We start from the raw sequence: 22471 nt of genomic DNA, 5'->3' as shown, positions 1-22471 counted from the left end.
TATTAATTACATTCTTTGATTGAATGTGCCCGGTGAATGCTTTTGTGTGGTGTTGTTGCATGGTGAATGAATAATGTGCGAACATTTCGGTATGAAAAATCGGTTGAAAAGACGAGCGAAAAGTTAAGAATTTAGATCAGCGATAAAAACATTTATGATGGAAGAAGAAATCCAACAGGAATACAGTGAAAGGAACAAAAATGAAAGATAAAACAAATCGTGTATATGTGTCTGTGTGTGTGTGTGTGTTGTTTGTGTGGGAGGACTGTTTGGGAGGATGATCATAAAAATCCAACAAAATTTGCTTCCAAAAATCGCGTCAATACGCTCATAACTGATCGTGTTTTTCTTCAGGACAAGCTACTAGGGTTTTTATTTTCATCCACCCAATATCTGGGTGGGTGATGTGTGAACGACTTTAGTCTTGCTCCTTTTTTCTTGTCACTCCGAGTTTTCTTTTACACCCTTTTGAAGTGATCTACAAAGTTCGATGATACGATCGCTAAGCAGCGCCCTCTCGTGGAGGAGGAATACAAAAACCGAAGCAAGCGAAACCCTTCCGCGAACCCTGTGCTTGTGTTGCTCATGTTGACGAAAGTGGTCTTGAGAAAATATTGATTTCGGTCAAGTTCAAAGTGACTTTTAATGAAGTGATAGTTTGTCTTGTTGGTTCTTTTTTTGTGGTTACTTTTTTGTCCCACACGCCTCTCTACCACCTCCCTCGTTTGCTCGCCCATTTAATCTCTTCCAGTCGAATGCATATATCCCTTAAATAGGGTTTAACATTGATGGGAAGAGGGGGGGGGGGGGGGAGGCTTCCCTTTTTCGCCTACCGAACCCATCCATACATTTCTCATTTTTACCTCTGTTCTTTCTTGTTGCTTACAATTCTTTTTTCTGTACTGCGTTCGGGAATCGGTGTTTTATTTGTCCACGGATTCGTGACTTCCTTACTCGGCCAGTGTGTCACTGTTGTAGCGAGCGTACGAGCGTTTTAAACGTTATGTTTCAGTCAGCGAAAACTTGATACACAACCACACCAAACGAGCAAACCAACGGACGAAAGGTTTTAGTGTAGTGGCTTTTTACCAGTAAGCCGCAGCAATAATCAACTGTCAACAAATTATCCTAAGGTGAGTTATAAAAATAAAATAATTCCTTTGTGTAATGGTTCGTAATTAAGTCATTGATATTTACAGTATCAGGAAATACACAAAAAAATGTAGAAAAATCTATAAAAAAGGCTGAGAGCATTGAAAAAATCATAGCCAACTTGTAGGGTCTTCAAAACAATGAGAACTATAGTTTTAAATCCCATCCGCATCATTTTCCTGTACCTGGGTATCAATATCCAACTAGTGTATGTGTAAATGATAAGGATAAAGGATAAGATCTCCTGACATCCTCAGTAACAAGGATAAAGGAAGAATTCACAAAAGAAGAAAAAATATAAGAGAACAGGATGACTATCAGAGACAAAAGGCTTGAGCCTGGGAGACGGGTTTTCCTGTCTTCACAAAATTCTTGTGCTAAAGCCCTCAGGCCCTCATGGACTACGAGATAAATTTTTGAAAAACGTCGAGTCTTTGGTGTTATCTTAATTCAACCCAGATCTTAAGACATGAAAGACGTCTTCTATACGGAGCCCTCCGATGAAGCAGAAGCCTTCCAAAGGTCTTGTTCCTTGAGAAGATGCCCACAACTTCACCTGTCTTGCAAGAAAAGTCTGCACAAAAAAGAACCATATTTATCGTGATTTGGAAGGTTTCGACGCGCATCTGAGAAATGAAAACACACTCCAAAGCTGAAGAAATCTGACCGGCTGACGGAAAAATGTAAGGGGTCTGTAATGGTAAAAACAAGACGAAGCAAAGACTCATTTAGTAAAGTGCTTGTTTAGTATTTCAAGATGGCTTTAAAACAAAAGCCTCTTCCTCAATGTTTTCCAAAAACAAAATGCAAAGTCCCACAGCAATAACCGATCCACTCTTCGCAACGTAAAAAAAAATAAACGAAAGAAGGCGGAAAATTGCATCAAACAGTGCCTCACTCGTAACTAACGTAACCAAACCCTCATTAGGCGTCATCTCGTTCCATTCGAGACGTATTCGTCCAGGCTCTCAGATAACTTGATAACTGTCCATTTTGATTTTTGTTTTCGTTCCACCGTACACCGTATTACGGCTAATTTAGGGCTCTTTAATGCCATAGACGTTTTTCCTTGTGCGCTGGGTAAAGGAAAACAACGCTTTGGCAAGTTTGTATGATGTGGCATCGTATCGAACCCTATTAATCATCGCTTTGACCCAGGCCCACAGGGGTGGCAAAAAGCTTCCGGCATCAGGGTGTATGCTGTTGCCTCATCGGAAACTGCCGCCCTCCTTGAAGTTAAAGGAAGCAGCCCTGGGAAACGATTAGCTCTAATCAGTGTGAAACGAATTTGCACCACACACGTGATTTGATTATCGGAAATGTGTGGTGTGTGTGTTTGGATCCATCATTGGGCAGCCTACCTCCAAGACACACCCTCACACCATAGGCTAACCAAGGTCCAATGATTTGCGCGTGCGAAATGGAAAACTTTTACTTTCATTCAATTACGCTTGCCCATGCTGTGGAGGCTGCTTAAGTAGGCTCCAGTGCAGTTTGAATGGTTTTTTCGCTCTTTTTTCCCCTATCACTGATGTTGGGTGTGAATAATTTCCATAGAAGTACATCAGCCTTTTTTTACGTAATATTGATTAATGTTGGTGTTTGCGTGTTTAAAGTGTTTCAGTTTTGCCGATATTACACTCCTGAAAGTGCTCCATACAGGTGTTGTGTAGATCTGTAAGGAAATGCAAATAAACACCATCAAAAGAGCGAGCATTTCACAACAAGACGCTTCTTGATGTGCCATGGAGAAGCTATTTAAACACTGTTGCTGTATAGAAAATTGAGTACAGATTGCAACATTGCACAACCCCGAGTGCATGACAGCTCGATAATCGATCATATCGATCAAAGCTCACACGCACGGCTCAACAAGTGATCTTTATCTCGAGTGATAAAGCTAAACATGAAAGCGTTTCGAAATTGGGGCCGTCCATTTAGCTCAATCGTTTGCTGTTGTTTGCCTGTCCGATGCCCAGTCTAATATGTTTTGTTTTCTATACCCATTCTCTCTAGCGCATCCATAGATTCCGCAAACAAAAAGGCCGTAAATCACACCGCAATGCGCCGCAACAGAGTGTTGCCCAGCTGCTGTGTTGCTGTGCTGCTGATCGTGGCTGTTTGTGCGGAAGTGGCCATCGCTGCTCACGGGCATGGTAGCGTGGAAACGCTGCTAGCACACGACATTACTGCAAACATCGAAGCTCCAAGGGATGATTTCAATAACGGTAAGTAAAGCGACCCGGATCCAAGACGGGATTTTTCCTAATAGTTTTCTTTAGGCTGCTCGAGTTGAATAGGCTCTAAAAGGGTTAATATATGGAATATATGCAAAAAGGATATTATATATGATCATCCAGTAACAAAGTCTGATAAGCCTTTCGATGGGCGATGAGATTCAACTGGTCGTTAAGCCGAGAAGATAAAGCAGTTGAAGATGATCCAAAAAAAGTAAAAATTGCTTTATTTATGCGGACAAAGCTGCAAGAATTCGGTGACTTATGGTGTAAGCTCAAACGCGTTGCATTTGTGGAATTCTGGAAAGATTTAGACATCTCCTCGCTTATTATATCACGTGTTATACACTCTATAATAATGATAGAGCCATGACAACATTGTATTTACATGAGTGTGTCGAAGTGGCCAATGAAATTTAACAGTTTTAAGCATCAATTAAACAAATTTCAAGTGACTAATTTTGACCCACAAACAACACAACACACCATACCAAACCCACGGCTAAAAGCAACAGATTAATCGATCTGGTTTTATGGCAAAACGTTCCGAATCGGTCCTCGCAAATACACTGTCCTAATCCGCACATGACAGATCGGGGTGGGCTAAACGAACCTATCGACAACCTACCCCAGTGTCACCGTCGTCGAGCATACAATGTTGCCGTGTTTACATCGGGACACATTAACTTCTTCCAAAAGCTCTCAAACAAACAAACCCACATTTACGGGTACAGCATCGTGCGCTCGACGGATAAAGAAAATAGAGGCGCCCTAGTGGCCCTGTGCTGTGGGACACTCGCTTCGCACGTTCACTGCCACGGCCACGGTCAAACCGAAAAGGGGAGACCATGGCAGAGCAAGTACGGTCCACAGACGAGTCCATTTTGGGAGAGTTGAACCCACCCCGGTTCGGGTCTTAAGGTTGTGCCAGGCTGTTCCCAGGCTGGCTGGCTATGACCGGTGATATCCATTCTGTGCGTCAGCGGTTGGGTGTCGTGATAATCAACTAAAATATTTTATTGATTTCATTAGTGAAACTATCCCAAGCAAAAGCCACGACCACGACACTATCAAACAGCCTCCATGTGTGTCGTTTCGTTTCGTTTTTCCCAAACGGTGAGCGATCGGCTTTAGATGGGAGGGAACCTTTCGGGCAATTCGCAAAGCCCCCGGTACAAAACACGCACACGCAGAAGACTTGTTTATGCTACTTAACCATTTATGTGCTTTCTGTTTGTACTTCATTCACACCGATCGTCGGTCACGTTTGCAAAGGAGGATTGCGACATGTGGACATGATCTGCTCTGTCTCAATGGCTAGTAGACGTGCCCGTGTGATCTCGTGTGTTTTGTACATGAATGGACCGATAACCGTAGTTCAGGGCTACAAGAAACAAAAAAAAGGGCTAAATAAATGAATGAAATGAAAGGTAGAGAGAGAGAAAGGGAGAGAGAGAGAGAGAGAGAGAGAGAGAGAGAGAGAGAGAGAGAGAGAGAGAGAGAGAGAAAACAAGAATTTTGCCTGCTTGGTTGAGCTTGTTTCGTTACGGCACAAAAGACTTCAACAGTCAAACAGACGACGAACCCCCGTCATACAATAATTCATTTAGCAAAGGAAAAAACCTTTCAAATGAAATGATTTTCCACATTTCCGTGGCGATTGCTCAAGCACATAAATCACACGATCACATGATCATGCTGCTTTCCACCGAAAGAGGCACCATTCCCTTGACGCTTTTCGCCAACTTATCACCCCGGGATAAACGTCTACATTACCGGTTTACCAACCATTTCGACAGACCACAAACGATGCTCACCACTCTCAACGCGTGTTGTCACTTTCTATCCTCCCAGCACCATCCACCTTGCTGCCCTTGACGGCAAAAAACTACTCGGAAAGATTTATCATTCAACTATCAGCTTAACAGTGGCCATAATTCGCTCATTACCTTGTGGCAGTGTTCGGTATCGTGGCCACACCGATGGCACTGATCAATTGTGCTCCGTTTGTCTTGTGTGCTGCGGAAGTACACGGTGCCAAGATGAGAAAAACCCGGCATGATTCGCAAGATGTAGTGAAATTGGAGAAGAAACGACCAATTAGGTAACACCGGCTTTGGCTCGAGGTTTTCCTTGGCCACAAAGTGAAACGTCCGTTCCGACAAAGAGGAAGACACTTTTAAAAATAAACATCCTCCACTCAAGCTTCTCCAGAGCTGGTTGTAGACTCGCGAGAAGCCTGAAGACTGATGATGGGAATAATGCATTTCCCAAACTTCCATACGGATTCGTTCACCGATGGCGAAGCAGGACCGTTTGGCTTCCCAATCCAATGAAAAGTGATCCCCCTTCTGTACCCGTGGATTGGTGGCTCTCGAAAGGGAATGTTTGTACACTGTCTGCGGTAGCATCTCCTGAAACTCCCTGACCTGTCCGAACCAGTAGCCACCAGAAAGGCGGTGTAGTTCAATGGTTAATTCTGCAGCCCAAACCATGACCTAGAGTGAGAAGGGAGCCAATCGTTTCTAAGATCTTGACATGCTTTATACCGTGCATTGACTGTAAGCAGCCGAGCAAATGAAGTCTTGGTAGTCAGAAATGGCAGACCAAGAGCTCGCGAGCTGCTCACCGTAATCATCATTCTGCAGGCAAGGTTCAATACCCTTTCCCCGTGGTCTACTGGTCGATGGTGGCACACTTCCGAAGGTTAGCATCAGCAAGATCACTTCACCAACGCGGGGGCTTCCAGCAGACAGGTGCACTTTGTGCTTAGCTTACCAACTCCACGTGCAATACGTTCACTGACTGTTTGAAGTTTGTGTGTACGTTTTTTATTGGCCATTGTTGTCTCCCGGTTTGTAAGAGAGTCTCTCCACGGTACGAGACTTTCCATCGAAGGAACTTGGCTCCAGTAGTAATCTTTATTGCTTGTCTGTGTTTCTTAGCTTCTTCGTTATTTCTTCCGATCGAATGTTTTAGGGAGTTTTTTTCTTATTCAGTATCTACAAAAGAAAATTGAAATACGTAGAGCAGTATAATCTTCTGTTTTAGGTTGAAGATCTTCATGGGTCTAGGAACGATTTGACACATGCGTAACTTACCCGATATTGACAGTCAACAACTAACCGATTTATCTTATAAAGTTCCTGACCGGCACCCGATAAATGAAAACTCTCAAGGTCTTTTCACATAAAGTTCGGCTAGTTCAAAGCTTTCTCTTTCAATCTTCATTCCCATTGCTAATAAACCATTGACAATGGCACACAAAACGGATTGAAGGTCTTAATTAGGTGTATGAACTCTGTCTAATTGGTGCGTGCACAGCGGAACCGGTGCCAAACAATCAAGATCTTAGACAGCGGTAATGAAGGAGTTTTGATTGTCATGGACGTAAAACAAAGTCCTGTGTTGTGTGCGATATGTACTTTGGTAGTGGCACAGAAGGTATTGAACTGATATCTAGAGATTTTAATTTAAGGCGGGTGGAAGAAACTTAGAGGCGAAGAGGCTCCGAACTCGAACTTCGATGTGGTAGAGGCCTTTGAATCTTATCTTCCTTTGAGTTGAATTCACCACTGTCCAATACTATTAAGAATTTAATCTAGTTCTTGGTGCAAATAGATGACATGAATATCATTCATTCATCAACCGCTCTTTTCGATCCGTTACAGATTTGGCTCGCAACTTTCACTCGCCACGGTTGGAATACAACGAATGGTTGCCGGTAGGGCGAGGTGATCCTCTCAAGAACGATCCAACGTACGACTACAGTCCACCGGTGCTGGACCGTGTACGCTACTGGTCCGATGGCGCTAAGGACAAAACATCCGGCAATGACATCCTGCTGCTGGGCGTTCCCTCAAAGAAAACCATCGGCGTCAACAAGGAATGGAACAGTGTCCCTGTGCGACGCAATTACTACACACCAGGACATCAACACCATGCGGTGGCAAGTCCGAATCAGCTACCTCACACTGTGCTTATGCCGCCTCCATTAAACAACTTCCTTGGTGGAGCAGAAAGTGTAGGCTTCTGGGGAAGGACAACATCCGCCTCCCAGCAACGGGTAGACACACCACCGGGAGATGGGTTTAAGTATCGTCCTGCTGCCTCGTATCCAGGGCAATTCACAGGTGGGTAGCGGGAATCTGATATAATTTTGTAGCAAGTATAAACTAATAAATTACCTCTTTCATCAAGGTGGCAAGCTTCCGGAACCATCCATTACTCAGCCCATTACGGCACAATTCCTTCACCACCATCAGCCCCAGCTGCAAAGTGGCAGTGGGTTTAACCGTCAGCAACAACCACCGTATGTCACCACCATTCGCCTTACGACACCAGCTGGTGATACTGTGAAGCGTCCGCTGCTGAAGACAATTCTTCAAAATGAACATTCCTATCCGTTCACTAAAACCGCCATGACTAGCACGGTGACCGAGTACACTTCCGGTGGCTTCTATGACGCACAAAATATCAACGCCATGGCACAGACGATCTTCCATCCGCCACAAACTACAGAATACCTTCAACCTCAACCACCGCAACAACAGTCGACTAAAACGGCTCCAAAGTTAAACAAAGTTATACACACCCAGCACTTCACATCGGCCGGTCCCTTCGTGACGCCTGTTAGTACACACCTGCCCGCCATGACGATGTCTACCACAACGACGACCACCACTCGAAGCCCGATGTCTTCCAGCACAATGAGCCCGATGATAACGACCCAGCCAACTCCACTGGCCATGACCACCGATTCGATCTTCTCTCACTACAAGCAACCGGCCACACCGGAACGTTGGTCACCGTACCTAATCATCGAGGGTCACTCAAAGGTGAAAACGTACGGTTTAAACACAAACGATACGCTTATGCAGCTGCCCCGGATGGTCCCGGTAACCAGCACGAAAGATCCGATAGTACGGCATGTTGTGAATCGTGATCCGGATACCGGAGCGGAGCTAAGTGTATCGCACATCGCCACAAAACGTCCTCCCGTGTACGAAGTACACACCGAAGCTGGTCCTCGACCTGTAAAAATACAAAGCGATTCCGTTAAGCAACAGCGGCAAGATGAGTCAGCCGTTGACACACTGCTCACCCTACTCGATGAAGCATCCTTCGATGAAATGCTGAAGCAGGAAGGAACGGTTGAGAACGCACTCGACGGATCGACGGCCACTTCCGGCAGTAAGGATAGTAAAACGCGTCGGAATGTACGCGTCACCAGACAGATTTACCGACTCGAGCGGCCATAGGGTGGCGTCCGATCGACTACTGACGGCCATATAGATACTGCCCGACGGGAGAGGCTCCTAATTCCACAGCAAAACCATAGTTTAGACGAACCATGGCACCAACTCTTGGGGGAACCATCTCGTTTCGTTTCTTCTCAGTATTTCGCTTTCTCGGAAGTAGTTACAAGTTTTATCTGCACATACAAAGTACATCTGTAAATAGTGTTGCGTAGCTTTAAGCTAATTTTAATGACGAGTAGTAGTTAAGAGGATTTGTGAATAATTTACGTATTAAAATTAAATAATCGAAAAGTGCAACCAGTCTTATTTTTATAAGAATTCTAGCAGATGGGAAAGACACAAGGATCTTCTCTTTCTTGGCTTAACGACCTCTAAGGTCATGCCGGCCATCGAAATGGCTTACTAGACTGCCGATACCACGTAGTTGTCATCATCAACATCACACAAGGACACAAGGATATCAACATCAAATAGGTAATATGAAATGGTGAAGGCCGAAAGTCGCCTCAAAATTAGATAATTTTGACCAGAAGGTTACGATGAGGGCAAAAAGGCGGGAGGATTTAGACTATCACAGACTTCACAGGACTTGCTCCTTGGACGAATCCTTATCCAGGCTCTCTAAATTTGATCTCTTTTATACTAAAAAGGGTTTAAATCCATGTTCGTTTGGTCCTGAAATCATTAATTTTAGCAGGATGTTATTTAGGCCTTCTTGCAATCAATATATACTGGCAGAAGCCATAATAGCCTCTACAACAGATCATTGATTGAGTGAAGAGGGATGTTGAGGTTGAGAATTTGAGTCTGCTAACAAAATGGAGGAACGATAATGGACCCCAAGCCTTTTTATGCCAGGACTCATTCAAGCTTTCCTTGAGATCGTCAGAAACGGACAGTATTTCATCGGAACCTTTTGAAAATCCAGTACAAAGTAGGGACAATTTATTTAAAGTAATGGAGGCAGATTTCAATCCAGAACCTGATGTAATTCTCAAGGTTTGGAATGACTTATTGAATATCTTTCAATAAGTTTTGAAATTTTAAACCCTGCCCGAGTTCAAAGGCCCAGGTGTAGTCCTAATACACAAAACGTTGGGTTGGATTGGATGAAGTTGACGATCGGATAATCAATGCAACCAAATGAATGTCACACCGTCTACTATTTGAAGGCATTTACAGCTGAATATTTATTTTACTTACTCACTCCAGAAAAACCGAGCTTGTTGAACACGGTAAAGCTGAACAATATGTTGCCCTTCACTTTGTCTTTACGTTGAGCACGGATGTCCCTACCGGAAAAACTATCTATTTTCTCTCTCTCTCGCTCTCTTTAAGCATGAGTTGGTTTGCTCTACACGATAATTGAAGAGTTAATGTCTTAAAATATGCTTCTTAGTTTCTTAAAAGTATCCGTTCACGATATTTTTTGCTGTCGCTTCAAAAGAACGGCAGGATGTCTCTCCAAACGATGCATCCCTTTCACGATGGATTTGATGATTTCAATAAAATAAATGCTTACATCATATCGATCTCGTCTCTCTAGATCGTTTCCCTAAAAATAAACTCTAAAGATGTGTTGCTAATACGAACACGCACGTCAAGTAGATCCGGAGGTCTTCCCAGAGAACCACGGATAATCTATAATTGTGAGCGCCTTCCGAGACGGAACAAACTACTTGGGATTGTTTGTTCGCCGGGCGCCTGTCAATGATTGTTAGGATTTTTTCTCGGCCGCCGTTAGCAGCGGGGGTGGTGGCCCGGGTGCCGTTCCCGGCCCGGTTCCAGTGGACGATCCCGATGCCGGCGCTCATAACTTCCGAAGATCCAGCACGAACACACTGCCGTCACTGGCACTGGCGCCGACTTTGCTGCCGCGCGAGTTCCAGCACACCTCAAATATACCGCCCGTGCCTTTGTAGCTGTGCACCAGCTGGCCGCTCTGGGTGCTCCAGATGTGGACGCACTTGTCGAAGCTGCCGGAAGCGAGGAATTTACCGTCCGGGCTAAATGCTACCGAATAAACCGGTTCCGTGTGCTTGGTAAGCGTGTGAATGCAGACGCCTCGTTCGACGTCCCACAGGCGGACAGTGGAATCGAACGAAGCACTGGCTAGGATGAGGTTCATGTTCGGATTCTGTGTTCCGGTACCGGTTGGGGACCACTTAATGGTGTAGATCTCTTTCGAATGAGCCTGCAAATAAAACGGGAAAATAGTTAACACGTGTTTTCTTCTGATGCAAGACTTCACATGATAATTACCTGAAGATCATGCACACAAGTGTCCTGCTTCATGGACCAAATTTTGAGCGTCATATCATCCGAACAGGAAGCCAACAGCTGTCCCTGGGGATCCCATTTGATAGCATTCACCTCATTCTGCGAGAAAATCAAGAAGTAAATGTTAATCTAACGATCCTTCCAACATCCAAATGGCCAGAATTACCGTATGTCCTTGAAAGGATTTGATGGGTTTGTCCACCCCGAGCTTGCACACGTGAATGCACTGATCCGTGCTGCAGCTGGCAAACGATTGGTTGGACTGCCAATCCACATCCAGTGCTGGTGCCGAATGAAAGCTAAACTGCTGTGTACATTGCCCGGTGGCCGCATCCCAGATAATGGTCGTTTTGTCCACACCGGCAGAAAGGATGTAATTGCCCCGTTTGTTCCACTTCAAGGCAAAAATCGGTCCTTTGTGTTGACCCAGCGTGCTGGCCAGCAAACCATCCGTACGCCAGATACGAGCATATCCATCGTACGACCCGGTCGCCAGCAGGGTACCGTCACAGTTCCAGTCTAGTGACGTAACGTCCTTATTGCTCGGTACCTCGGTACCACCCTTCTGGATACAGTGACGTAGCACGAGTTGATTCGGATTGGCCGGATTATCCGACATGTCCCAAATGCGCGCCGTGCTATCGCCCGACCCACTGGCCAATAGATCCGTGCTCGGGTTCCAGGCGCAAATGAACACCTCACTCTCGTGTCCTCGAAGCACAGTTGCCTTCGAGGCAGGAATTTCAATGCTCTGGTCCACTTCCATCGTTTCGACCGGGGCCGGCGTGGTGGAAGCGGTGGTCGTCGTGGTCGGTGGTGGTGCAGCCGGCTCTTCCGTCGTTCCGTTCGTTTCCGGTGGCTCCGTTTTTGTTGCTTGCTTTTGCTGATTCTGCATGTTCTGCCTGTTTGCGACCACTTCTGGCATTACGGCATCGATCAGGCTCAAACTCTCACCCAACCGCTGCTCGGTACCGTCCTCCCCTATGCTAATTTCGGCCTCCGTGTATTGTAACCCTTTCTGCAGTATGCTGAGCAGGGCGGCTGGCGGTACCAGCGCTCCATTGATGTTGCTCTGTGAGATGTGCGACTCGATGCCGAATGTGTACGCGGAATGGGAAAAACCTGCAAGAAGGGCGTGTACACCGTTAGCGTTAGCGCGACATTCGCCGTAGGTTCATAATATGTTAGTTGTTGTTTATATAGCCACCAACCAGACTCCTGCAAGTAGCGGTAAACGAGGAAGTTTACTTCATCGCTCGAGAAACTCATCTTGTGCCGTCTGCGTTCTATCCACCCCGTGTAAGAATGACTCTAGGATCGGTGGATGGTGCACGGAATAGAGCGGGACCGTTTCGAACCGCACTCACAATAGAAAATTCACAAAACTCTACGCTGGAATGCGATTTGTTTTTAGTTCCAATAAGTTGTGTGTGTGTGTGTGTTTTTTTATTGCCCTTTGACAGCCAACCCAAGCTATTGTAGCGTCTAGCAAGGACACGCACCAGCGAATGGGATTCTGGAATTGATTATTTTTTGTTGTTGATGGATTGCTTGATAAATGTTTCAGAAATTTCAATTTTGCTAGTAATACAGATAATGCGCCTTTTTGTAAATAAATCTGAATATTTTAGTCTATTACTTCAAGAAAACACGACTTATTTGCTTGCACTGCTGTCAGCAAAAAAAAGTAGTGGTGGGCATTGTTCAAAACAGTTCCCAAATCCTGTTGGTGACGTTTCCCCGTGTAAAATATTACTTTATAGTTGGGGCGTGTATTATAGCAAAAATATTTCCTTTTTAATAAAAATTTTATTTTCCATCGTCACAAGTTAAAAACTGTATTTATTCGAATGAAACTCACTTCAACTATCTTGCAAAATAGACGCCCAGCAAAACTTTCTTGACGTGTCTGCTGTCAAACACGCTGTCGTGAGCTTCTTGGGCTAGCGGAACCTGTCTCGTACACTTCCTCTTTTGTGAATTGTCGTGAAACTGTGCAGTGTTCTCTCCCGAGCTAAGGTCAAGTTTTGACGACTTGCACGGTTTTATTGAAAAGAAACCCCCTGAAAAATGGCTCTTAACAAAGCTGAACTAGCCTGTGTTTACTCGGCACTGATTCTGGTCGATGATGATGTTGCCGTAACGGTAAGTTGGCCGGCTTCTGTTCCCGGGCGTCTGAATGCGATCACCCTTGTGGGGTGCCGCATGTAGAAGGGTGTGTGTGTACATATGTGCGACTGCAGCATCGTTGGAGTACTACTCAGTTTTAGCTTCCAATGCGTTGTGTTGGATGAACAATATTTGGATTGATTATGTTTGAAATAACAAGCTTAATCCACAAGAAGTGCTCTCAACCAGATGTTTCGATTGCCACATAACACACTATTGCTCGGGTGCAGTTTTGTAAGGTTAAGGTGTTCCGAACGAATGTTTACATCGTGTTGTTTTAATGTTGCAGGATGAGAAGATTGCGACCATCCTGAAGGCCGCCAACGTTGATATCGAGCCGTACTGGCCCGGTCTGTTCGCCAAGGCCCTGGAAGGCATCGATGTCAAGAGCCTGATCACTAGCATCGGCTCCGGTGTCGGTTCGGGCGCCAGTGCTGCCCCGGCTGCTGCTGCCGGTGGTGCTGCTGCCCCAGCTGCCGCTGAAAAGAAGGAGGAAAAGAAGGAAGAGGAGCCAGAGGAATCCGATGATGACTTGGGATTCGGTAAGTAACGCAAGAAGGTAATGTGTGCGTGGGGAAACGTTTGTTAAACCGGTTGTTGTCTCTTTTCACAGGTCTCTTCGGTTAGATCTTTCTCACCGTGTTCTGGAAGGTACAAAGGAAAAGAGAGTTCAATCTCTTTTACTGTACTCTGGTATTTGTACAACTATTCTGTACACGTATGAATAAAACATTGATATAAATACCCCCAAGATGAGGATCCCGACTTCTCGCAGTAACTTAATGAAGAGTATTCGAAACATTCTCCTACCGGCAGTCCAACTCTGTGATATCTTAAGCATGAAAGATGCGGCAGTTCCGTTCATTCGAAGTAGGTGTTTATTGGACAGCAAATTAAATTTATATCTCCGCCACATGCTCCAAACATCGGTCCCGGAAGTACTCGTGTCGCTTCCTGTTTTCGTTTTTAGATGCCGAAAAATACTTGGACAATTTTTCACTTCCATAAGTAGCCTTTTGACTAGCCTTCGCGTCCGGTTCCTCCTCAAACTCCATATCGTAGGCTTTCTTTTCGAGCGCATTGCTCGCCGTGGACCAACTGAATCGAACCAGCCGTGGGAATCCAAACACCAGATCAATTTCACCTAAAAACGCTTTAGTCGTCGGATCACCCGGATATCCACTTCCGAACGAGTTTTCCTCTTCATTTGTTCGTTCTCGGAATTTCCAGACTTTCAGTGCATGATCACGCGTAACTTTCGCAGCAATACTAGCCGCCGAAACTATCGGATACGTACTATCGGCTTTCTTAGCGACTGTGATTTTAAACTTGGGAAAGATCGCTTTCAATTTCGCTTGATACTTCTCCGGTGGACCCACGGTGTCTACGTACACTTCGGCTATGTTCACACCGGCCTCGATTGCGGTGTTGATGAGTCCGATGGCCGAATCCATCGACACTTCGTTGAGTGAATGTTTCGTTCTCCGAAGCATACTCATCGAGATCACGTTGGGTGATATGGCTTCAACGGCCCAACCGAGTGATTCTACTGCATAATCTTTTCGGTTCATTTCGTCGAATATTTGATCACGTTTCTCCTCCGTCAGCTGCTTCGAATCGGCAAAACCGAGCTGCCTCAGTACGTCCTTCTTCGACAGAGGACAGAACGCTATACCGTATACCATTGGGCCTGGAGTGAAAACTATCGTTATTGCTCAACGGATTAAGGAGCTGAAAACACTACTTATCTTACCAAGTACTGGGCCACGGCCGGCTTCATCCACCCCAAGCATACAGGGCTCATCCTTGCAGAGCTGAGGCACATCGGAAATGTAAACGAAGTTTTTCGCGTTATCCTGCTCCAAAATGTATGGCCCAAGACTTTCTAAACTGTTTATGTTGAGCTGTTTCGTATCCCTTTCTTCAGTCTTATTCTCTTGCTTCACTTTTGTATCCATTTTCCAGGCGGAGCTGGTCCTTGTTTTATTCTGAACAACAGATTAAATTTGTTGCTTTGCCGCGCAATAGTACCAGCACAGTTGAGACAGTGTTGCCAGATACGCAGGCATTTAAAAAAATATATAGAATATGTTTCAAAGCTACACAAAATAATTAATTTGTGTAGCTAATAAGCAAATAATTCAAAGACTTTCCAGATATTATATAAATTGTCTATGCAGCGCAAAATAAAATGCATTTACCTGCTCTACAGTTCGCTTATCTGGCAGCACGGTATTTGTTGTGACAATTCCGTTTGACAACAGATCAACACAGTTTGACGTGGGGCTGTGTATGTGGAACAAATAATACGGTGATTTCTTTCCTCTCGTTCAGGATTACGTGTGGAAAATTCGGCCTTTGTCGCCTATTATCTGTTCAGTGGAATTTCCAACGTAAACATATCAACGTTCTAGCACGCTGCAATGGCCGATTGGGATGAAATCAAGCGTTTGGCAGCCGACTTCCAAAAGGCACAACTTTCCACCAGCCTACAAAGGTAAAGCGAGAGTAATCTTTGATGTGGCATCTACTGCGAAACATTGCTTTCACCTGAATGATCTCTCTTCTACCTCTACACTCTTTCCTTTCAGATTATCGGAAAGGAATTGTATCGAGATTGTAAGACTGCTCATCGACAAAGGGCTTATCGATGTGATCTACACCAACGACGGTAAAGAGTACCTCACGCAAGATCATCTCCAGAGGGAAGTGAAAGACGAACTGTACGTTCGTGGCGGTCGGGCAAATTTGATCGAGCTGGCCAAGGTCCTAAATGTAGATTTCGGAAAGATCGAATACATTGCGAAGCGACTTATCGATCGTGACCCGGAGCTACACTTTTTGCTTGGTCAACTGATCGAGAAGTCGTACATCGACCGTGTGGCTTCGGAAATCAACCAAAAGTTGGTCCAGTACGGTGAAATCAACATAGGACAGTTGACCGTCACGTACGACTTGCCCACCGATTTCATCCTGGAGAAAATAGTGTTGGCCAATTTGAACAAAATTATTTTCGCCAAACAGGACCCAACAAATGGGCACATCTTCTTCACGCAATCGTACATTATGCGGAATAAGGCCAAGATCCGAGGGGCACTTGCTGCCATTACGAAGCCAACGCCGATTTCTGTTATTCTGAACCTTACCGATGTGCCGGCCCGCATACTGTACATGTCGCTGAATGAAATGTCGTCGCTCGGTTCGGTCACGGTTCAGTCACCGGCCGGCCAATACATACCGCACGTGTACGAACGTATGCAGGCCGATTACGTGAAGGATTACTTCCACCAAAACGGTTACATCACGCACGAAACCGTTACCAAGTTGGGAGTATCGGATGTGCGATCGTTTGTACGAACACGGTTGCCGGATGAGAAGCTGACCAATATGAAGAATTGCATCGTCAGCAATCGGCTTATCGAGCGCGTGAAGGATGCAATGGAAGTTTGCATTAGCAGCAATTCGTATCTCGATTTATCCACCCTACTACCGTCGGGATTAAGCAATGAGAATATTGAAGAAATTTTAACTCACATCCTAACGCCAACCATACGCAAACAGACGTACGTATTTGGAACGGTTGTACTGACGATTAACTTTATGGATGAGTGCGTGAAAGGTTGCCAGGAGCTGGTAAACGAACACGCGAAACGTGCCGTGGAAAGTGGCAACTATCAGAAGTATATGGCGGAGAAAATGATGCAGCACCAGGATGCGAACAGTTTCGCGCTGGAGGAAGAAAAGGTGGATAAGCGTGAAGAACGCCGCAAAAAGGCAGCGAGTGGTAAGGTGGGGGGTGGAGCGCAGGGGCGTGAGACCAAGACGAAATCCACCAAGAAACATGCCCGCGGGAATCGGGGTAATGCAATGGATTCGGATGACGAAGGAGCAGAGATGGCATCGAGCGCAGGAGGAAAGAAGGGTGGCAAGGAACCGCATCTGGAACTGATTACTGTGAAGGAAATTGCGAAGGTGGTGGAAAAGATCCTCGAACCGGAAGGGTTGGAAATGTTGGATAAGGACCTGGCAAACCATTATTATCCGTAAGTGATCTCCAGCCAAGATACGTTGTCTATTCCTTGACCCTTCTTTATTATACTTAGATTTTCGATCGATCGATACTGATTTCAAGTCTGTAATTCAATTGTTCGCCAAACATGGAGGTTTTAATCGTAGAGATTCTTGTCCATTCCTGGTTTAGGTTACCCTATCTTAATCCTCGTCCAAAGAAATCTTCAAAAGTACCCCGTCTTTAGGATCTCAGTCCAAAGAACCTCATGAAAAGGACATCGTCCAAAGGATCTCGTTAAAAAAATCACACCTGGAGGAGCTCTGTCCAAAGGATCTCATTCAAAAGTCCTCGTTCAAAGAACCTCGTCCTTAGGATCTCGTTCAAAAGAATTCGTCCATAGGACGTAACATTTTCTTGTTAAGAGCTGTAAGAGTATGGGCATGTATCAGCCAGTTCTGAGAGACGTTTCGCTCGCATATGATACTCTTTACCTCAATATCTCTCAGAGTATTCATAATCATTTCCATAATTAATCTTGATCACTAAAGATTCCCGCAATTGTTGCGAAAAACTTACATTCTCTCTTCTTTTACTCCAAACAGCATCCTCAGCAAACAGGCACTGGCTAAGGCACACGAATTGTACGAACTAACACTCCAGAAAAGCAATCAAAACCGACGACAGACGCACGCCAGCATCCAAGAGAAGCTGAACACGCTCTACAACGATATCCGCCTGTACGAGAAGGGGTTAAAACTGTTCCCAACCGATGTACAGGGCCAACTATTAAAGTATCTTCTTAAAACGTTCGGTACAGACATCTGTAACGAAATATGCCTTTACGTAGCGGCCGAATGTAACCTTAACACAAACTTTACCGGAGCACTAACGGCCGAACAGCGCACAAAGATCGCAAACGACAGTGGTGCGGAGTATCGGGCCCCGCTTCAGACGCTCTGCAAATCAGTAACAACAAGCGAATCGGTGGAAGATTTTCTTGAGAAAACGGAAAAGACGATGCAGGCGTGCAGCATGATGCTGAAGAAGATTGACAAGAAAAAAGATAGGTACGTATATGTGAGGGAGCCGTGGTAGGGCAAGGGGAGGATATATTGCGGAACCTCGTCTCGTCGATTACGTTCAATTAAGTAGATAACGAATTTTAATTTGCCCGCCCGTCTCGATCCCATTCGGACGTTTCGATATCGATGTGATACTGCGAGTTTCCAAAGCCCGCGGTCCCTTTGCTTATGTTGCTAAATTGGACATTAATTAAGTTAAATTAGTCGCTTTAGGGGAAGGGAAGAGTTAGAAGTTCCAGATGTGTTAGAGTTGAAGAAATTCTCGTTTCTTAATGTTTTACGATTGCTTCCCATTTCAAGAAACCTCATTCTCTGCCACAAACATGGGCTACTGGAGCAGCTTACCAATTGTACCGATCCGGCATTGGTACTTCATCTTGCCGTACTGATTATCTTCACCATCTCGACACAAACCATGCTTCATGCATCCGGGCGTCATGTATCCGCCATTCTAAGCTTCCTACAGACAGTTCTGACCGCAGAAGATTCGAAAACCTTCAATAATTACCATGGTTCGTAGAGCTTAGATTTCGCTCAGACTTAAATTCCTCTTGCTAATTAAACGTGTGATAAACATGCTCTTTTCTTGTTCTAGATCTTGTACTGAAGCTGCTAAGCACGGAGAACGTCAACTCGGAAGAAGGCAAGGCAAATGCGGAAGAAATTACCAAGCAGCTGGGTGAGCTGACGCCGGTGGTGAAGAGCATTGCGACCAACTTCAAGAAAGCCGGTGTAACTGCTGTAGAATAGATGACGGGTATATGACTTAATGGTGAGCCTATTTAATTAATCCGATTTCCGCATCTAATAAAACTAAGCTTTATTGATTTGATTATTAATTTTGATTAAATAATTGAACAATAACCTCGAAGAAGGGTAAATGAAACCTAATGAGAAGAATAGTTCGCAGAGACGTAAGCGTAGCAAACGCTTGGGAAGTATGCTGGCATGCCTTCTGTGCAGCATTGTGCCAATTAGTTGTTACCGAATATTTGCAAGTTTTAGCTCTTTTGATGTTGTAATTATCAGTTGATCCTACGTCTAAGGAGTTTCGATTAGTATATGTTCAAAAATCATATTGGTTGTCTTGTATTGCGCCTACCATTGCAGACATTTTTTTACAAGAACTTAGATATTGAAGGCTTCGACGATTTTTTACAACAGTGCAGGTTATGTCCAGACTCTTAGGCTCATTCGGTCAGGATTCAGACCCTCAATCGATGTTCTTGCTTTTCTCTGGATGTGAGATTTCCGGTGATCAGTAGATCACCTCACTTCAGTATCAGCATCAGAAGATCCTTAACCACAGCCTCCAACTCAACTGATAACACAGTATTGTGAAGTCGCTAGTCCCTAGTCCCTATGAACACAATTGTGAAGCCCCTAGAAGAAATATACTCTGCTAAAAAGTCCCCAACTGGCATATGTTTCGCCGAGCACACGAAATAATGGATTGCATCTGTTTTCCCTGTGATACACAACCTAACAGATGTTGAATACATTATTGATCGTTTTTATCAGTTGGTAAATAATTACATTCTATCAACTACAAGCTACGCCACGCTCACCAACCCCTTTTGGTAGTAGAACGTGACATGAAACCCATTCTTTTTTTTTTCGATCTGCAAAGTGTTGGCGCGCTCTAATCTCATTCGTCTTACAATGTCAAAAAACGATGCGCTGTGATGCGATCTCTAAGATCACAGTTTTATCGACGATTTGCGGTCACCTCTCGCCATTGCTCACTCTCTCGCCCAATTCTTCGAAGACTCGGTTAAAGTGTTAGACCACAGCTCGAGTATACGCTCTATGCTTTTGTAAGCAAATTAACGCGTACGAATTGATTCACAAGTGGGTTGTACCGCTAAATGGTGGTTCAATGGATCGCTAGAGCAGTGCAGAGCCGTGCCAGGGAACTTGTAGCCGTCACTAGGAGAGTGGTGCAAAATTGACGACACCAAGTCGTCACAGTTTAGTAAGGCACACACGAATGAATCGGTACTACTACTAGTCGGGGAGGAACGCTTTCTTAAAGTGTGAAAACTACACGATACGGATACCGCTTCACTCAATTGAGACATTCATTTGGCGCAATCTCTGGGACACTGTTTGCCATCACGTGGAGACCGTGTTCCTACTTAATTCTGCGAACCGGCTGATTCAATCGGAAGCGAATGTTACATCAGTTTTCTGTTAGAAAAGCGGCACCGAGGGAGTTTGAGGGTCAAATGTAAAACCTCGAGTGGCACCCGTCGTACTCCGGTATCTGGCAAAGCCGGTCCCTCATTTGGTTTAGTGTTGGTGGCGTTTTGCGGTGTTGCGTGTTTTCCTCCGAAGCAAGTGGTCCTTTTCGTGCGTACGCTTGTCGATGCAGGTTGTCCCCTTTCAACGGTTGCTAAGGAAGTTCGAAGTCAGGGCGCAAACAACCAACAAGCCAGGGCCGTTTTGGACGGAGGAACTGCAACGGAAGTAGTGTGTTAGTTTCTGAGTGTGTGCTAGTAAGCGTGCGAAGTTTGAACAGCAGGTGAATGTAACGATTTTTCTTCACTCGCTTATCGGACCCTGCTGCACGTGGACCAAGCGCGTCACGTCCCGTGCACTCGGCGCACAGAAACCACGGGCAACTCCAAACCGACATTCTTCCACTGATTGGGACCATCGTTGGTGGTGTTGTTGGTTGTAGCACTTGCTGGTGATAAGATTCTTGACGATAAGATTAACGATCGTAGCTACCATAGGATTTCCCAATTTAATGAAGGTGCGTAATGGGCATCAAAGAGTCCGAAACAGCCGATACGTTCGGTCCGTTGATTTGATAAACCTTTCCTGTGTCCACGTATACTCTCCGCGATGTGCTCGTAGTTGCTCCTCCGGATTGCTTCATTCAGTGTCGATGGTCGTTATCGTCGGGCGTCTGTGTGTGTGTGTGTATGTGTGCTATTTTCTTTTGCCGGTTTTCACACCACTGCACACTGTGTGGTTGAATCATTTTCACGGTCACGGTAGTGTGCTCGGGCGCCAAACCGGACTGCTACACGTGATTCTGGAATTAAAAATAGAAGCTTCCCGGTTTTGCGCAATCCATGGTCGTACGCCAACGCATTGATTCGTCCACGGAATTTTGTGTATTTTGGTGGTTATTTGGGTGGTTGTGTACTAGTAAATGAAAAGTGAGAGGTTAGTATGGGTGAAGTGAGTTTTTCACGGGCTTCCTTCATGCAAACACGCAACCCCTTAAGAAATTGCGCTTCTTCAGTGTACTGTACACTGTCTTCTTGAGGGGTTCGCATAAAGGGGTGAGTGTGTGTATCGCGTGCTTTCGTTTTCGTAGTGTGTAGCCGCCATCGCGTTCAATCGATAATAATAGCACGCGCGAGTAGTGTCAATGAAAACTCCCATACACACATGCAGGAAACACACCGGTTATGAATCAAAGTGCGCCCCGGTCTTGGTACGTCAGAGGCGCCGCCACTGACTGGCCGCTTGCATAATATCGGAACCATTCTCTGTGTATGTGTATCGGGGGAGGGTTGGAGAAACGGAATTGGTGTAAAAAAAAACCGCGATAAGAATAGTGTACGCGACGTTTCGATGCTTTCGATGTGTGAGAACGTAAACAAAATGGGATGACGTTAACGTGGACGAAACAGATTCAAATCGTGCTGACGTGCGGGTTGCTTGGATATCGGTTTGGGCGAGAGTCTTCCATTGTCTACTAAGAATCAACACGAAGAATCATCGGCAATCTCAGATGTTTTAGGAAAAGACAGTTGATCGGCCAAGATCGCGTAGACGGTAGTTGATGCAGGTTGGCAGATAGATCCTTGCCACGGTTACACGTGCGTTCGTCACGTTGTAAGTTTCTCACATCAGTCTGCACACGCAAGATATCTTGTGAGCGATACGCGAAATCGGTCTTTCCGAAATGATTTATGCGTCGCGATAAGCGTAAGTTAAAGCCGGAGTCCGGAGATCTCTGATAGCCCAAAAAGCGCCTGAAGGACGCCATGGGGAAAATGCGTTGCATCTTTTCTTTATCAACTATAAGTTTAACTAAATATTTACTTACTCTGTGTGAGGTAGAGTGTTAAATACTCTCATGAGCTTATAAATCTTGAATGGCGGTAAATATTTTCGTCGGAGTGTACTTTTGCAGGAGAAGATAGTTTGTTTTGTATTATTTTTTTAAATGATTAAGACCAGTGAGAATTTACTGCTAATATTTTTGTCCTACTACCATGGTGATTAAAACCGGCCTTAATACCAGTATATCAGTAG

General features: G+C 45.0%; 6 protein-coding genes across 6 annotated transcripts in view; 4 read left to right on the top strand and 2 right to left on the bottom strand.

The window, feature by feature from the left end:
• LOC126565342 (uncharacterized) overlaps positions 1 to 22471 on the top strand; it is a 205199-nt gene that overhangs the window by 145966 nt on the left and 36762 nt on the right. The gene's annotated exons all lie outside the window — the stretch shown is intronic.
• Positions 3215 to 8650, top strand: LOC126565854 (mucin-5AC). Its single transcript, XM_050223063.1, has 3 exons — positions 3215 to 3380; positions 7061 to 7522; positions 7590 to 8650. Exons 1-3 carry the CDS (start codon positions 3215 to 3217, stop codon positions 8648 to 8650), a joined length of 1689 nt encoding a protein of 562 aa, XP_050079020.1.
• Positions 10329 to 12248, bottom strand: LOC126564544 (F-box-like/WD repeat-containing protein TBL1X). Its single transcript, XM_050221622.1, has 4 exons — positions 12142 to 12248; positions 11097 to 12052; positions 10913 to 11029; positions 10329 to 10844 (listed from the first exon to the last, which is right to left on the bottom strand). The coding sequence occupies exons 1-4, from the start codon at positions 12197 to 12199 to the stop codon at positions 10461 to 10463; spliced, it is 1515 nt and encodes a 504-aa protein (XP_050077579.1). The 5' UTR covers positions 12200 to 12248; the 3' UTR covers positions 10329 to 10460.
• Positions 12886 to 13850, top strand: LOC126565662 (60S acidic ribosomal protein P1). The gene is made up of 3 exons (XM_050222860.1): positions 12886 to 13075; positions 13389 to 13641; positions 13713 to 13850. Exons 1-3 carry the CDS (start codon positions 13001 to 13003, stop codon positions 13724 to 13726), a joined length of 342 nt encoding a protein of 113 aa, XP_050078817.1. The 5' UTR covers positions 12886 to 13000; the 3' UTR covers positions 13727 to 13850.
• On the bottom strand, positions 13999 to 15064 carry LOC126565018 (ribonuclease H2 subunit A). Its single transcript, XM_050222156.1, has 2 exons — positions 14853 to 15064; positions 13999 to 14789 (listed from the first exon to the last, which is right to left on the bottom strand). Exons 1-2 carry the CDS (start codon positions 15055 to 15057, stop codon positions 13999 to 14001), a joined length of 996 nt encoding a protein of 331 aa, XP_050078113.1. The 5' UTR covers positions 15058 to 15064.
• On the top strand, positions 15508 to 19005 carry LOC126564143 (E3 UFM1-protein ligase 1 homolog). The gene is made up of 5 exons (XM_050221089.1): positions 15508 to 15596; positions 15691 to 17142; positions 17714 to 18178; positions 18494 to 18705; positions 18789 to 19005. Exons 1-5 carry the CDS (start codon positions 15523 to 15525, stop codon positions 18941 to 18943), a joined length of 2358 nt encoding a protein of 785 aa, XP_050077046.1. The 5' UTR covers positions 15508 to 15522; the 3' UTR covers positions 18944 to 19005.

The sequence above is a fragment of the Anopheles maculipalpis genome, chromosome 3RL, assembly GCF_943734695.1.
Source record: "Anopheles maculipalpis chromosome 3RL, idAnoMacuDA_375_x, whole genome shotgun sequence".
Lineage (NCBI taxonomy): Eukaryota > Metazoa > Arthropoda > Insecta > Diptera > Culicidae > Anopheles > Anopheles maculipalpis.
This window is presented reverse-complemented; position numbering and strand designations above follow the sequence as displayed.